This window comes from Pleurodeles waltl, chromosome 4_2, assembly GCF_031143425.1.
Source record: "Pleurodeles waltl isolate 20211129_DDA chromosome 4_2, aPleWal1.hap1.20221129, whole genome shotgun sequence".
In the NCBI taxonomy this organism is placed as follows: domain Eukaryota; kingdom Metazoa; phylum Chordata; class Amphibia; order Caudata; family Salamandridae; genus Pleurodeles; species Pleurodeles waltl.
This window is the reverse complement of record NC_090443.1, coordinates 673,505,870-673,522,796: the sequence shown is the minus strand read 5'-3', so window position 1 is coordinate 673,522,796 and position 16,927 is coordinate 673,505,870. Positions and strand designations below refer to the sequence as shown.

At 43.3% G+C, this 16,927-nt stretch overlaps 1 protein-coding gene across 1 annotated transcript in view; it reads left to right on the top strand.

Annotated features, from left to right (window-relative positions):
- ST6GALNAC5 (ST6 N-acetylgalactosaminide alpha-2,6-sialyltransferase 5) overlaps nt 1–16,927 on the top strand; it is a 712,854-nt gene that overhangs the window by 441,808 nt on the left and 254,119 nt on the right. The window contains exon 3 of the mRNA XM_069232254.1: nt 9,825–10,234. Coding sequence (XP_069088355.1) covers nt 9,825–10,234 — 410 coding nt within the window. The remainder of the gene's footprint in view (nt 1–9,824; nt 10,235–16,927) is intronic.

The following is a 16,927-nucleotide window of genomic DNA, read 5'->3' as shown; positions in this document are numbered from 1 at the left end:
ATGTTCCCTGATTCAGTACCAACATGCCCCAGATGCAAAATACCGTCAGCACCCTTCTACCACATGGTATGGGAATGCCCTAATATACAAACGGCCTGGGCGGAGGTGGTAGGGGAGGTATCTGGGCTAACGGGACTTGCACTGTTAGCAGACCCTGGGTCCTGCCTGCTGGGACTGAGGAAGAGACCAAAAAAACAAAGACACCTGCATAAATTTATAGACTTGGCCTTTTTAATGTACAAAAGATTAATAGCAATGCGTTGGAAAGCCCCTAAGGCTCCTGATCTGAAATCCTGGTACTCTCTAATAATACGCTGGGCTCGCACTGAATACCAGGTACTAAAAAGAATGGTGCGCGAAGGGCGACAACACACAGGATGCTCCACTTGGGATGATTTGGTAACAAAATTGGAGGCCAAAAACGATGAGAAGCCTCCTTGAATCGGGGCACATATAATCGCGATAATCACGACATAAAATCCCCTGCATCCCCCATTACGGAAACAAAATTCATAGGGCACCCAGGCATCATAACGCACACACATCATCTCCTCCCATCTCTCTAGTAATAATTGTCCATCAAATTTTCGTCACCACAGTCCCAGCAACACGTGTGGAGCAGAAAACCAGGGTAGCTATCTGCATACACTAATCCGGATGGTGCCCTCCTCAGGCAGCCAGGGAACTCATGCATGCAAAACAAGGCCCACACTGGTCACGAGCGAATGCCTCTATAAAATAAACAATAAAGGATAAACCCGTGGAGGGTGCAGCCAGGAATGATACTGTAAAACTAGAAGTGTTCCGTGAAGTGCATATTGGGGGGGTGTGTGATTGTTAAATGATCCAGATATTAGTTATTGTATTGGTTTATCCTGTGGTTGCAAATTAAACAATTTGTATTATTTTTTTGAAATATAAAATCAATAAAAATATTTAAAAAAAAAAAAAAGATTTGACTTACCAGAATCCAGTCCTCGGGATGCATGATCGCCAAGATTTGCTCCTCCCATGTTGTTAGTTGTGGAGGAGGAGGTGAGGGTCCACTGCCAGTCCTCTGGACTGCTACTTGGTGTCTTGCAACCATGGAATGCACTTTCCCCCATAGGTTGTTCCACCTCTTCCTGATGTCATCCGTTGTTCTTGGGCGCTGTCCCACTGCGTTGACCCTGTCCACGATTCTCCGCCATAGCTCCATCTTCCTTGCAATGGACTTCTGCTGCACCAGTGATCCGAATAGCTGTCGCTCTACCTGGATGATTTCCTCCACAATGACCCTTAGCTCCTCCTCAGAAAACCTGGGGTGTCTTTGGGGTGCCATGGATGTGGAATGTGTGATATGTGTGAGGATGTGTGGGTTGATGTGTGACGTGATGTGTTGGGGTGTATGCTGTGATGTGCGTGAATGGTGTATGGGTGATGGTGTTCTGTTGCTCTGATTGAGTGGGTGCTCCTAGCTTGTCTCTCTCTGTCTGATGTCTATTTTTTCACTGTAAGGGGTTCTGGGTAATTTGGGTGTGTGTTTTATAGCCGTGTGAGTGTGTGGGTGTGGTGTGTATGTGTGTAAGGTGTGTAGTTTGAATTGTCCAATGTGGTGTGGTTTTGTAAGTGTGTGTGTATTTTGAGCGCGGCGGTGTGTACCGCCAATGGTTTACTGCGATTGAAAGACCGCCGCGGGGATTCGTTGGTCATGATACTGTCGGCATATTCTTGTTGGCATAATGGTGTGGGTTTTGCTATCACCAGTTTATCACTGACCTTTGGTGTGGCGGACTTGTGTGGGTGTCTGTATAGTGGCGGAATTCTCAGTGTGGGTCATAATACCCGTGGCGGAATACCACTGTGGTCACGGTATGTTACCGCCAGGGTTGTAATGAGGGCCTTAGACATGAACTCTTCATTTTCCCACGCTCATCAGCAGCAGATAAGCCAACATTAAAACTCATAATTCATCATCATAGTTCTAAATGAAAGGAACACCAATACATTTTGGTGATCTACACAATTTCAAATTAAAACACTGCCCCAAGCCTATGTTGGAAGAACATGTGGATATTAACTCCAATCCAAAATTGCATGTTTTGTTGCTATACAGGATGATATGGTGTGTGGGGTGAAGCAAAGCAAAATTATATTTACACCATAGCATGCGCCACCAAGTATTTAAGGTGCAAAGTACTGAGATGTTACAAATCAAGGATAGAAGAGAAAAATCCTATTTAAAAAGTGAAGAAAAAGAAATTGCATTGGATAAAATGGTGATGTGAAAAACGTAGAATTAAAAGAAAGCACTAGGAATATTATAGAAACTATTGAGATCATAAGCCATTTCATGACTGTGGTCTAGGAAAGATGGGTTGAAGAGACCAGCTTTTAAACTACTTACAAAAATAGAGGTTGGATTGAATCTGATGAAGCTCAGGAGATACATTATTACAGTGAAATGTTCATTGCTAAGATATGGCACCAGCTCCGTTATCATGTAGCACCCCCAAATTGTTGGGGCCAAACCTTGTAGATTTCCTAAGCCCCAAAAGAAAAGTATGCCCTTTTTGAAGAAAAGGAAAAATGTCATTTGTCTCTAAATTTTCCCTACTATGTTCAAGTAGGGGAGAATGTTAGGAGTCAGACAAATCTTGTCAGAGAACCTCTGTTGTGCTGGTTGTAAATAGATCTCCCTGCCACACCCCATACCTTACAAATCAGTAAAACCAGCACATAAACATAGTAGTTGGTATTTTACATTACATGAGTATTTATTTTACATCAAGGGTCTCCTACAGAAAGTTGAAGAGCCTACTGGTAGCTCACAGCGCCCTGGAAGTAGCTCTGTGAAGTGGAGACCATCACAGTATGTAATTGAGAAGGTTTAGCTATTTTGAAGGTGGCAGCACTACAGCAATGAAGTGCTTACCACACAATGCCACACACTTATCAAAACCTCAGTATGACAGTCAGCAGTACCTGCAACATCACCACCTGTCTCAACTCAGTTTATCAAACTCATATGGAAATTGGTCACTTTGCAATTCCCTTTTAGCTGCTGAAGACCCCTGTTCCAGAATATAGACAACCAATATATCAGGACGGTAATTATTTGTATGTAAGTTTATCTTGAAGATATATCTAAAATTAAGGCAGATAGATATGGAGTTAAAATAATAAAGAGTACATGGGTGCCTGTAAATCCAATGTAAAATCTTGTCTCTAATTTCCTTATTACTGACAACTTCTGACATTTCTAGTACCATATTATAATGAATCGATGGAACAGTATCAACTATAATACCTTATTACAGTTGAGTTCTGACATCACCAGGGCTCCGGTGACTATCCAAGATAAAAGACAGGTCACACAGCTGCAATTTTTAACAAGCAAGAAAACGAAAACTGTCTTTTCTTGCTTATGTTTTATTTAAAAATGTGTTGAGCATAAAGTAGATGTTTATGGCAACATGTTAATTTTTCCCTCTAAACATCATTAAAGAGAAAATAGAATGTATCTATCTTTTTTCTTCTGCTTTTTGCTGTGCCTAATTTCACATTAGAGTCCACTTTTATTCTTCCGGAATGAAAGCGTGTTAGAAATGGGGTCTTTGGTTGGCAGTCAGGTTACCCCCTGTCCAAGCAAGGACCCTCACTCTAGTCAAGAGAATCACCCTCAGCTAACCCCTGCTTTCCCCCTTGGTAGCTTGGTACAAGCAGTAGGCTTAACTTCAGAGTGCTAGGTGTAAAGTATTTGTACCAACACACACAGTAACTTAATGAAAACACTACAAAATGACACAACACAGGTTTACAAAAATAGAGAATATTTATCTAAACAAAACAAGACCAAAACGACAAAAATCCACAATCCACAAGTCAAGTTATCAAATAAAAAGCAAAAAGGGTTTCATGTAGTTTTAAACACACACTAACACTATTAGCGTGAAAATGTACCTTGGGTGCATCAAAAATATCCCTGCATGGGCGAGTGTGCATCAAAAATGGCTTGCGATCAGTCAATTCTACTTACGAGTGGGACTTTGCGTCATTTCTCCTTTTGTCGGGTCGGGCGTGTCGTTTCTTCTCGCCGCAGGAGAGCAATGCGCCGATCCAGTCAGTACTCTCGGTTCCCGGCAGGCTTTGTGTTGTTTTTACATGCCCAGCAGTGTTTGCGTCGGAAATCCAGCCATACGATGATCCAAAAACCACGCAACACGGGTTGCGATCTCCCTTTCTCCATCAGCGATGCTGCGCGTTGTTTCTCCAGCTCCGTGCATGGATTCTTCGGTCGGGTTGCAGGCGAGCATCAATTTTCAGCAACGAAGCCGGCGCCGCGCCGATTTTTCAGCCGCAGATCGGAGTCACGGTGATATTTTCCCCGCACGGCGTTCTGTGTGTGTATTTCTTCCACTTAAGCTGCAGCTTCTCCTTTCAGGGTCCCAGGAACTGGATGGGCACCACTTGGCATGGTAGGAGTCTCCAGAGACTCCAGGTGCTGTCAGAGAGAAGTCTTTGCTGTCCCTGAGACTTCAAACAACAGTAGGCAAGCTCTAAATCAAGCCCTTGGAGATCTTCACAAGATGGAAGGCACATAAAGTCCAGTCTTTGCCCTCTTACTCTGGCAGAAGCAGCCACTGCAGGATAGCTCCACAAAGCACAGTCACAGGCAGTGCAGTTCTTCTTTCTCAGCTCTTCAGCTTTTCTCGAGGCAGGGGTTCCTCTTGGTTTCCATAAGTGTTCTAAAGTCTGTAGTTTTGGGTGCCCTTCTTATACCCAATTTCTCCTTTGTAGTAGGCCTACTCCAAAGCAAAGTCTCTCTTGAATGTGAAATCCTGCCTTGCCCAGGCCAGGCCCCAGACACTCACCAGGGGGTTGGAGACTGCATTGTGTGAGGACAGGCTCAGCCCTTTCAGGTGTAAGTGACCACTCATCCCTTCCCTCTTAGCACAGATGGCTCATCAGAAAATGCAGACTACACCCCAGCTCCCTTTGTGTCACTTTCTAGTGTGAGGTGCAACCAGCCCAACTGTCAAACTGACTCAGACAGGGAATCCACAAACAGGAAGAGTCACAGAAATGGTATAAGCAAGAAAATGCTCACTTTCTGTAAGTGGCATTTTCAAACACACAATCTCAAAATCAACTCTACTAAAAGATGTACTTTTAGATTGTGAGCTCAGAGACCCCAAACTCCACATGTCCTTCTGCTCCCAAAGGGAATCTACACTTTAATCAGATTTGAACGTAGCCCCCATGTTAACCTATGGGAGGGACAGGCCTTGCAACAGTGAAATATAAATTTAGCAGTATTTCACTGTCAGGACATATAAAACACATTACTATGGGGGTTATTACAACTTGGAGGAGGTGTTAATCCGTCCCAAAAGTGACGGTAAAGTGACGGATATACCACCAGCTGTATTACGAGTCCATTATATCCTACGGAACTCGTAATACCGCTGGTGGTATATCCGTCACTTTACCGTCACTTTTGGGACGGATTAACACCTCCTCCAAAGTTGTAATAACCCCCTATATGTCCTACCTTAACCATACACAGCATCCTGCCCTGGGCCTTCCTTAAGGGGGCCTTACATGTTAGAAAAGGGAAGGTTTAGGCCTGGCAAGTGGGTACACTTGCCAAGTCAAATTTACAGTTAAAACTGTATACACAGACACTGCAGTGGCAGGTCTGCGACATGATTACAGAGCTACTTAGGTGGGTGGCACAACCAGTGCTGCATGCCCACTAGTAGCATTTGATTTACAGGCCCTGGGCATCTCTAGTGCACTGTACTAGGGTCTTACTAATAAATCAAATATGCCAATCATGGATAAAACAATTACATACACATTTTGTAAAAGAGCACTTTTACATTGGTTAGCAGTGGTAAAGTGCCCAGAGTAACAAAAACAGCAAAATTAGAGTGCAGCACACATCAACAACCTGGGAAACAGAGGCAAAAAGATAAGGGTGACCACACCAAGGATGAAAAGTCTAACAAAGCGTATTATCTCTTTCATACTAAAAAGAAAGACACCAAGAAATTCAGTTGTTTGCAGGGATGCTGATGGTGTGACCACATATTATAAGGAATAAAGTACCATCTGCTGTCCATTCGAAGGCTGCGCAAGTCCCTTTGGAGTTCCATTACATTATAAAAGAAATCAGCCTTTGTTCCGCTGAATAGTCCTCATGAGTTACAATATTGTTATAATATATGGCAGGGAGTATTTTTATCCAATATATACAGGTTACAAAATATTATAAATATTATGGTGATATTTAGATAACATCTCACATTCACTCTAAAACTCTACCAAAGATCTAACAGCATAACTGTATTAGTTTACCATATAAAATATGCCAATTCATGTAAAGCCTCCCTGCATACCTTATTGTCCCATTAGATCAGAATCAGGCACTCCACGATTCAGCGTCACTCCAGCAACTGGTCTTGTGGTTACCCTTGCCTATGCAGTTCTATCTTAGGATCCTTTCTTATGCCTGTGGCACAAGGAGTAGTTAGCTCAAGCTCCCCTCTTGTTTAGTTTCACAGGATAGAGAGCAATGCTTTTTGTTCAATATATATATATATATAAAATGGAAATTTACTGTTATTGTTCTTCCGACAAAATGGAACTTGCAAAGGCATATCTTGTTGTAGTCACATTTCAGCTGTTTTGCTTCCGAAAAATATGGAAATGTTCCTTCCATCGATTGTTAAAGTGAATCCCATAAGACAAATGGCAACCAAGCACACATTTCATTGAACATTTAAATCAGCAAGTTTGCACTTCCCCGACACACGCTAATATAGTTAGTGCACTAAACAGTTTTAGCATGCGACCAGTCCTGTAATGTAAATTACATTTAAAATACACACAGTGGATTTGCCCCACACTCCCCTCTTGGAAAGACTTACCATTGGAAAAAATCAATCCCTCAGAAGAAACTTACTGTATAACTTAGGTTACCAAAGTATTTGATGGTCATCTTCTTTGACAGCTCAACTTGGATGTAATATTCTGAAACATTTTTTGTTAGAAACTCATCGACAAGCATTTCTCCTGTGCATCCCTGCCGCTTTATATTTTTTCGGTTGTAAGGTATGTTATCCCTAAAATGTACACACTCCAAATAGTAGTATTTATTGTGTTTGTAGTTAAAGTTAAATGTTAATCATACCTACTGGTGCTCTCTCTTTTCCTTATGGTCTGCTTACAAGCCGCACACAGCCGCCGTGTCTAGTTTCAATATTAGTCGTGTATGACACTTCTTCTGCTTAATGTTGAGCAGAGAAAATTGAAATTTGATGATGATAGTTAAAGAAAACAGGGATCTAAAATTTAATTGGCTGCGTTAAACTGTCTTTTATTTTATTGGAAGATTTTTTTTTATCTGGTCCCTTTTTACAGCATCTGGGCCTGCTTATATTGTAATATAGTAGGTGATCTGTTCTTCTTAATTCAGTCACTTAAATGATAACACCTCCGATTCGACACTCTCGGTGGTATTTTCATTAAAATCTCGTGTTAGACATTAAAACTCTAATCCTCTTTTTTCGCCATTTTTTATAAAATGGACAGGAGTGGTGGATTACTTAAATATTTAAAACCTGAGGCATTCATTTAGAATGGCATGCGATAAAAACGTTACCCCATTCAGGACCGGCAGTGTGTTCTGTGATTTACCTTTTCTCACGCATAAGTGTCCGATATTTGCAGTCATGACCTTTCCCACACATTACTGTGCAGGGTAGCTGCCACCAGATTTTCACACTAGTCACATTTCTAATGCTAGTATACTGACAGATTTGGATTTATGTTTTAAAAGCTGTTTTTTTCCACGTTTGTTTATTAGTTTTCAATATTTACAATATGATATTCCGTTGTTTGAATTGACATTTTTGCAGATAATATCAAAGTACATATGTTAAGAGATTGCTTTGTCAGAAGTTCTTCAGAAAACATCCTTACAGAGTGATTTACAAACATTTGTTTTATGTATCAACGAAACTTTAAACTGGAAAAAACATACTGTGCTTACATGTGATTGTATATGATATGATGGGATGAAGTGAGTGTTGTGTTCAGTGTCAGAAAAGAAGGGGGGGTTGCAGTGTAGGTATCTACTGTAGGCATCTTGGTGGATGTACATATGGAGCACAGTAATGCACATATCAGTGAGGAACTTGCATCTCAGGGCGGATTTAAATCATTTTTGGCCTCCACATTCAGAACCAGGGGGTCCCAGCATTCCACTCCTGTGTGGGTGATACCACAAGCTCGAAGCCAGCGGAGATAGTGGACTTCTGCTTTGTCCCAAGTTAGCAAGTCTTTTAACCATTGTGTTATGAGCAGAGGAATCAAAGATTTCCATGACATAGCAATCCTGCATCTAAATAATACAAATGCTAAATCAATTAACCTGTGAAGGTATTTATCTCCTTTTTTATTGGAGCGAATGCCTAGTAGGCAAGAGGTTGGTGTTATGGGTAAGGGGTGGTTAGTCAACTCCGATATCATTGCGGTAATCTTGTGCCAAGTGGTTTGTAAAGGACAACTACTGTTGGTGTAAATGTACTACTTTTTTGGTAAATTGATCCATCCAAAAATTAACAATGAAAATCTTTTTGTGAAATCAGGATAGCCAGAAAAAAACAACACAGACATAGCAGACCTGACTCAGGTCCCTAGTACCCAACTACAAAGCTAAGAATACATTTATCTGAGAGCAGAAGGTTGTGACACCTCAAACAGCCCCCTGAAACTACATCCCGTGCCTAAAATTACCACGGGCTTCATGCAGTGTTTGAACTTTGCATATGTGCATGCACACAGTCTTTCTGTACGCAACCCCTGATTCAAGGAATGGGAGTGCACAGGTCAGGAGGGACAGCTTTGGCAGCCCGAGTAATGAGCACACTATCTGAGGTTGGCCCTTCTGAATACTAAATCTGAGAGTGTTAATTGGCTCCTATTAGTTGTCGATGGAGGGAGAGGGACCTGCTGATTTCAACAGACCTTCCACCCATGTAGTCATGGAAATGCAAGGATGTTCCTTTCAGTGGACCGGCTTTGACCTTGCTCCAGATTTGTCAGTGTCTTTTGTATGCTCATTTCTCTGTCAGATTTGCCAGTTTAAATTGTAATTAAGCTAAACTGGGGGTGATTTAGGTGAGCTGGGGGAGGTCCAGAGATTGTTCAGAGGCCATTCACTGCTCAGCCAGGGACTGCCCAGTGAACATAAAAGGGGTCCCATGCTGCCTCATTTAATTCCCTATCATCATCAAGGGTGCCATATTTCTCTCCGCTCAAAGCGCCATCTTAATAAAAGCCAGCTCTACGTAGAGTACTGATCAAATCTTCAAATTCTTATTGTTCGTGTGCTTTCTCCCAATATGTGTGTCGGTCTCGCCTTAAAAGAGAGTACAGCTACGTGCCTGAGCACAATGTATGATAGTTTATAGCACGTGTAGTCACTGTTTGTCCTTGGCGTCCATACAAAGTCGGATTTGGACTTTAAGTGTGTAAATGATCATATGAATATTATTAGTGGAAAAAATGGTCATCGAGGTTTTCGTTCCTTAAACAATTATTGATGTGACAAAATACGCACTTTGTTTTTCAGTTCGTGTACAAGCATGTAAAGAAAGGATGTGACAGGACTTTTTTCTGTACTTTTTATCATATTGATAAGTTAAAGAACATTTCTTTTAGAGCCTCTGACTTCAGGCATCTTTAAGTCAGTAACGACACTTCGACTGCTATCTGATTTTTCTATGTTGTAAAATGCTTGTACATCAATTCAGCCCTGTATTCTTTTTTGACAGCCCCTGAAAATGCACTGCAAGATCTGTGCCCTGGTAACAAGCTCTGGACACCTGCTTGGCGGCAAACAGGGAGATAAGATTGACCAGACCGAGTGCGTAATACGAATGAATGATGCGCCCACGCACGGGTACTCAAAGGACGTAGGCAACAGTACGAGTCTCCGTGTCATTGCACACTCCAGTATCCAGCGGATTCTAAGGAACCGTAATGAACTATTAAATATGAGCCAAGGGACAGTGTTTATTTTCTGGGGCCCGAACACCTACATGCGGAGAGATGGGAAGGGTTTGGTGTATAACAATCTACAGGTGATGAATAAACTACTACCTCAATTAAAAGTACACGTAATTACACGTCACAAGATGCTCCAAATTGATGACCTCTTTAAACGAGAAACTGGAAAAGATAGGTAAGAAGTCTGACTTCAATACAACATGCTATTTGTTTTTCTTTCCACTGTTATTTTACAGAAATTGCTGGATTTTTTTAAATGCACAAAATGAAAGTATGTGTCTGTCAAAAATCTTCTAAAGTCACTTCTGTGAGTAGAATTAGTTACCTTTTTAGCTGCATAGATAACTTGGCGGGTAATGTTGGGTTGCAAAGGAGTCGCTATGGGCCAGATGTATCATCATGGCCCTTTGTGATTCGGAAATAGCGATTTTTAAGAAATTGCTATTTCCGACTCGCAAAGTGCCATGTATCACATTTGCGAATTGGTAATAGCGATTTCTTAAAAATCGCAAATGCTATTACCGAATCACAAATTGTGATACCAGCCCCATTCGCAGCTATGGGACTGTTGGCCCATATCTGCAGATTTTTTGCATTTCCAAAATTGCGATTTCTGAACCAGAAATCGCAATTTTGGAAATGCAAAACCCCAGGGTGCTGGGGGGATAAGGCCCCCTCTGCTGCTCCCCAAAATATTTTTGGGGGACATGTAAGGTGCACACATGCCAAAAGGGCATGTGTGCTTTACATGTACAATAAAAAAATGCATTTTAAATGCATTTTTTAATTTTGCACATGGTTACCACCAAGTTCAACTTGGTGGTAATTAGCGATTCCTAAATGCCAAAATCACATTTAGGAATGGATTCATACATGTGCTAAGAAATTGCAAATAAGAAATCCTTATTTAGAGAGTCGAAATTTTAAGGAATCGCTATTTTAGCGATTCCTTAAAATTGCATTCAGAATGTATTTCATACATTCTGAAATGGCATTTTGCATTTGCAAACGGGCATTCGCACCGTTTGCGAATGCAAAATGGTTTCATACATCTGGCCCTATATTTTGCATAGTGACTGCTTTGTGACTGCCTTCAATTTTCTACAAGAGATATACAAATCTCTCAACAGCACAAAATGAGCATGTGGTAGGAAATGCAGAACATTGCATAGTGGTACGCAGGCAAGATTTAGTATAAATGAGGCAGCATTCAACAGGCTACAAATGCAGGGACAGAGGCCTGCAGGAGACAGCAAACCTCCCACAGTGCTTAATTTGAGCTGGGGCTTGCAGATGGAGACCATCACCACTTATTTTTGGAGACCAGCATTTATTGTTCCTCAACAGAGTTTGATCCAGGCAAAACAGATATAAAAACCCTAAAGGAAGGAAACAAGGGAGAATAGAAAGACTAAAAAAGTCCAAAGGCAGAAAACAGGAATGACAAATAAGCTGCAAGAGTGATATTAAAAGGCAGCAATTACTAGTTGGTGGATTAAACAGGCATGAGGTGGAATCAAGACTATGCATCCTTGGTATTCCGTATGCCACCCTGTATATCCCTGGCTGCAGGCTTTTCAGGAAAACTTTGGGACCCTTAACCTATTTATGATTTAAGCATTGCTTTCCCCCTATAGGTCCCTCAAAAAACTGTCTGTTCTTCTCACAGCTGACAGAACACATTTCCAAAGTGAAAGTTAAGCTTCTGGACAAATTTCCCTCTGCAAATGACTAACACCCCTGCTGGATTTTGAGTTACTGGTTGAGGGGGTGAAACCCTACTCAAGCAGCATCCACAGTTTTTTGTCAGGGCAAAGTCACAAGCAAACGTCAAATTAACCTGTGCTTAACCCTCTAGTGGCTTGGCACACCCAGTGAGGCTTAACTTTGAGACAATGTGTAAAGTATAGAGTACTTCAAACAGTAATAAAGTGAAAATATAACTTATTAGGTAGTAGGTTTAAATGAAAATGGTGCCTGAAAAACAAAGCACTAACTGTGGTTATCTGGTTGCAGCAGACTGAGACAAATTCACAAGTTCAGACTGACCTTGATGGAGAGCAGGCCAAGTACGGGGACCGAGGTAGGCCCACTGAACAAAATACTGGTTTGTGGTGAAGATCCATGCCGAGTATGCATTGCACATTTGCGGTTCTGAGGAGCTGCAGGGCTGCGATGCAAAGACCTGTGTCGGGATGCATTGCACAGTAGCAGTTTTGAGACACTGCGGGGTGGTGATGTGAATACTTGCGCCGAGACACATTGTGCTGCAACAGTTCTGAGGAGGGTGGGGCTGTGAAGTGAGGACTTTCATCAAGATGCATTGTGCAGTGGCCATTCTAAGGAGCTGCAGTAGTCCGGTGTCTAGGATGTGTTGCACAGTGGTTCTGATGCGGGGCTGCAATGCAAGGTGATGCGTAAGTTCTGCTGGAAGGACAGCTGGGCTGGCACATCACCTTCAGGCCCACTTCTAAGGGTCCAGGACTAGGGTGGCACCAACTGGGGACAAGACACAGAGTACAAGTGCTGGGTTTAAGGTGGTTGTGTTAAGAGTCTCCCCTTTCTTACGAGTCCTTCCTGAAAGTGTTTCCTGGCCCCCGGTCGCAGCACAGTTGCGATCGGGGGCCAGGAAACACTTTCAGGTTTCCTGGCCCCCGATCGCAGCACAGCTGCGATCGGGGGCCAGGAAACACCACTAGACGCCAGGGATTTCACTTTGGGGGGCGGCCCCCTCGGAAAACGGGCCGCCCCCCACGGGCATATTTTTTATTTAAAAAAAAGGTAGGTGCCCCCTGGGGGGGGGGGGGGGGCGTGATCGTGCCCCCCCCAGGGCATTTTTTTTTTCTTCAAAAAAAAAAATAAAAATAAAAAATGACAGGGGGTCGCCCGTGGGCAGGGTGACACCCTGTGGGGGCAATATTTTTTTTTTAGATGTTGTAGGGTTTCCCTGGGGGACATTTTGGCCCCCAAGGAAACCATACAACAACTAAAAAAAATAGATGTGTATATAGATCTATATATATATATCTATGTAGATAGATATATCTATGTACATTGATATACATCTATAGATATATCTATGTAGATAGATAGATAGATATATATATATATATATATATATATAGAGGTAGATCTATATATATCAATCAAAGATTTATAAAGCGCGCTACTCACCCGTGAGGGTCTCAAGGCACTGGAGGGTGGGACGGGGGGAGGGAAAGGGGCTGGGAGATTCACTGTTCGAAAAGCCAGGTTTTGAGGCCCTTCCTGAAAAGAAGTAGGTTTTGGGTCTTGTGAAGGTGGGTTGTGAGGGCGTTCCAGGTTTTGGGTGCAAGGTAGGAGAAGGATCTGCCCCCGGTGGTGGTGTGTTTGATGCGGGGCACAGAGGCGAGAGAGAGGTCAGCTTAGCGGACGTTTCGTGTGGGGGTGTGGAAGGTGACTCTCGTTGAGGTAGGCAGGGCCTGTGTTGTGGAGTGATTTGTGTGCGAGGATGAGGATCTTGAAGGTGATCCTTTTGTCAGTGGGGAGCCAGTGGAGGGATTTGAAGTGTGGAGAGATGTGTTCGTGTCTGGGGAGGTCGAGGATGAGTGGTGCTGCTGAGTTCTGGATGCGCGTAGTTTGCGCTTGAGTTTTAGAGTGGTGCCGGCGTAGAGGGCGTTTCCATAATCAAGCCTGCTGCTGATGAGTGCGTGAGTGACAGTTTTTCTGGTCTCTGTGGGGATCCATTTGAATGTTTTTCAGTATACGGAGTGTGTTGAAGCATGAGGAGGTGAGAGCGTTGATTTGTTGGGTCATCGAGAGGGAGGAGTCTAGGATGATGCTGAGGTTACGTGGGTGGTTGGCGGGGGTGGGTGCAGGGCCTAGCGTGGTGGGCCACCATGAGGGGTCCCAGGTGTTTTTGTGTGGGCCAAAGAGGATTATTTCGGTTTTGCTTGAGTTGAGTTTCAGGTGGTTGGCTGTCATATATATATCACTTTTGTCAATATGTGTGTGGTTTCCCTGGGGGGAAAAGGGTCTGACTTGTCTAGTGGCAGTTTTAGTGCCATAAAGAAGCGCAGAAGATTTATATGCCTACTGCAAAGAGCAAATCTGTATTTTATGTAAATAGCTGAGTACATTAGTAAAGTCAGCCATTACCTGCGCTATAATACCAATGAAATGTATGTGCGGGGTGGAGGGCAGCTATGTAGAGATGAAGGGCACTTTTGCTGGGTGGTAATGAGGGAATCCGAGGAGGAGGGAGTGGGAGCACCAATAATGATTGTTGGACTGGGCGCAGGAGGTGCTAAAGACTGTGACGAATGGTATGTGACAAGGTGTTTTTTGAGTGTCTTGAAATTACGTGCTGATTGAGGGAAGAAGCGCAGGTAAAGTGGCCTCTACTGTTGCACGTATCTCACACACACCATCGATTTTGTGATTGTCTACGTAGGCTAGTGTTTTAGAGCAACAGATTAGCCAATAGCAGAGATGGCATCTTGATGGATGACTGCTACCTGCACTCGGGTTATAGAGGACCGCTCTGACATAGGATCAGAGACTGAGACATCAGATACTGATACAGCATCTGAGGGATAGGACAATGGCGCAGACTCTGGGAGTGATTTTTCAGTCAGAGGAGTCCCATTCGATAACTCCTCTTCCAGTACATTATGAGTGAGGTGATGAGGACAGTCCTGCTGTCCCTTCGCAAGCTGTTCGTGCAACTGGGTAATAGTGGGTTAGGCCAACCCAGAGAGCAGGTGAATGCGGCGTCATGCAGAGAGAGAGAGAGAGAGAGAGAGAGAGAGAGAGAGAGTGCTCTCTTGGGAGCTCCCCAATTTAGTTCAGCCCCAAATTCCACCACCCAAATCATATTGTGGAGACATCAAAATTATCTATGGCAAAACAAACTGGTTTTGTAAGGCAGGCACCTGTGTTTTTGGTCCTGGATTCGGCGGCCATATAGAGAAACACACTAAACCCAAACATTTCTGGAAACTAGACATTCGGGGGAGTCCACAGAGGTGTGACTTGTGTGGATTCCCCAAAGTTTTCTTACCCAGAATACCCTGCAAAGCTGAAATGTTGGAAAAAAACTCAATTTTTCTTGCATTTCTGTCACACAAACTACAGGAATATGCTGGGATCCACAACATTCCTACCACCCAGTGACTCCTCACCTGTCCTGATAAAAACACTACCCCACTTGAGTGCCTACACCTAGTGCCTGTGTCAGGAATGGATCACCCCAGGGTCAACAGCTGCCTCATGTAAGGACCAACATTGACCGTTGTGTGATCTATTCCTGTTGCGGGCACCAGGCCTAACCACACAAGTGAGGTATCATATTTATCGGGAGACTTTGGGGAACGCTGGGTGGAAGGAAATTTGTGGCTCCTCTCAGATTCCAGAACTTTCTGTCACGAAATGTGAGGAAAACGTGTTATTTTAGCCACATTTTGAGGTTTGCAAAGGATTCTGGGTAACAGAACCTGGTCAAAGCCCCACAAGTCACCTCATCTTGGATTCCCCTGGGTTTCTAGTTTTCAAAAATGTGCTGGTTTGCTAGGTTTCCCCAGGTGCCGGCTGAGCTAGAGGCCAAAATCCACAGGTAGGCACGGTTTTCTATGAAAAAATTTGATGTGTCCACGTTGTGTTTTGGGGCATTTCCTGTCGCGGGCGCCAGGCCTACCCACACAAGTGAGGTATCATTTTTATCGGGAGACTTGGGGGAATGCTGGGTGGAAGGGAATTTGTGGCTCCTCTCAGATTCCAGAACTTTATGTCACCGAAATGTGAGGAAAACTTGTTTTTTTAGCCACTTTTTGAGGTTTGCAAAGGATTCTGGGTAACAGAACCTGGTCAGAGCCCCACGAGTCACCCCATCTTGGATTCCCCTAGGTCTCTAGTTTTCAAAAATGCACAGGTTTGGTAGGTTTCCCTATGTGCCGGCTGAGCTAGAGGCCAAAATCTACAGGTAGTCACTTTGCAAAAAACAGCTCTGTATTTTGTCAAAAAATGGGATGTGTCCACGTTGTGTTTTGGGGCATTTCCTGTGGCGGGCGCTAGGCCTACCCACACAAGTGAGGTATCATTTTTATCGGGAGACTTGGGGGAACGCTGGGTGGAAGGGAATTTGTGGCTCCTCTCAGATTCCAGAACTTTCTGTCACCGAAATGTGAGGAAAACTTGTTTTTTTAGCCACTTTTTGAGGTTTGCAAAGGATTCTGGGTAATAGAACCTAGTCAGAGCCCCACGAGTCACCCCATCTTGGATTCCCCTAGGTCTCTAGTTTTCAAAAATGCACAGGTTTGGTAGGTTTCCCTATGTGCCGGCTGAGCTAGAGGCCAAAATCTACAGGTAGGCACTTTGCAAAAAACAGCTCTGTATTTTGTCAAAAAATGGGATGCGTCCATGTTGTGTTTTGGGGCATTTCCTGTCGCGGGCGCTAGGCCTACCCACACAAGTGAGGTATCATTTTTATCGGGAGACTTGGGGGAACATAGAATAGCAAAACAAGTGTTATTGCCCCTTATCTTTCTCTACATTTTTTCCTTCCAAATATAAGATAGTGTGTAAAAAAGACGTCTATTTGAGAAATGCCCTGCAATTCACATGCTAGTATGGGCACCTCGGAATTCAGAGATGTGCAAATAACCACTGCTCCTCAAAACCTTATCTTGATCCCATTTTGGAAATGCAAAGGTTTTCTTGATACCTCTTTTTCACTCTTCATATTTCAGCAAATGAATTGCTGTATACCCAGTATAGAATGAAAACCAACTGCAGGGTGCAGCTCATTTATTGGCTCTGGGTACCTAGGGTTCTTGATGAACCTACAAGCCCTTTATATCCCCGCAACCAGAAGAGTCCAGCAGACAAAACG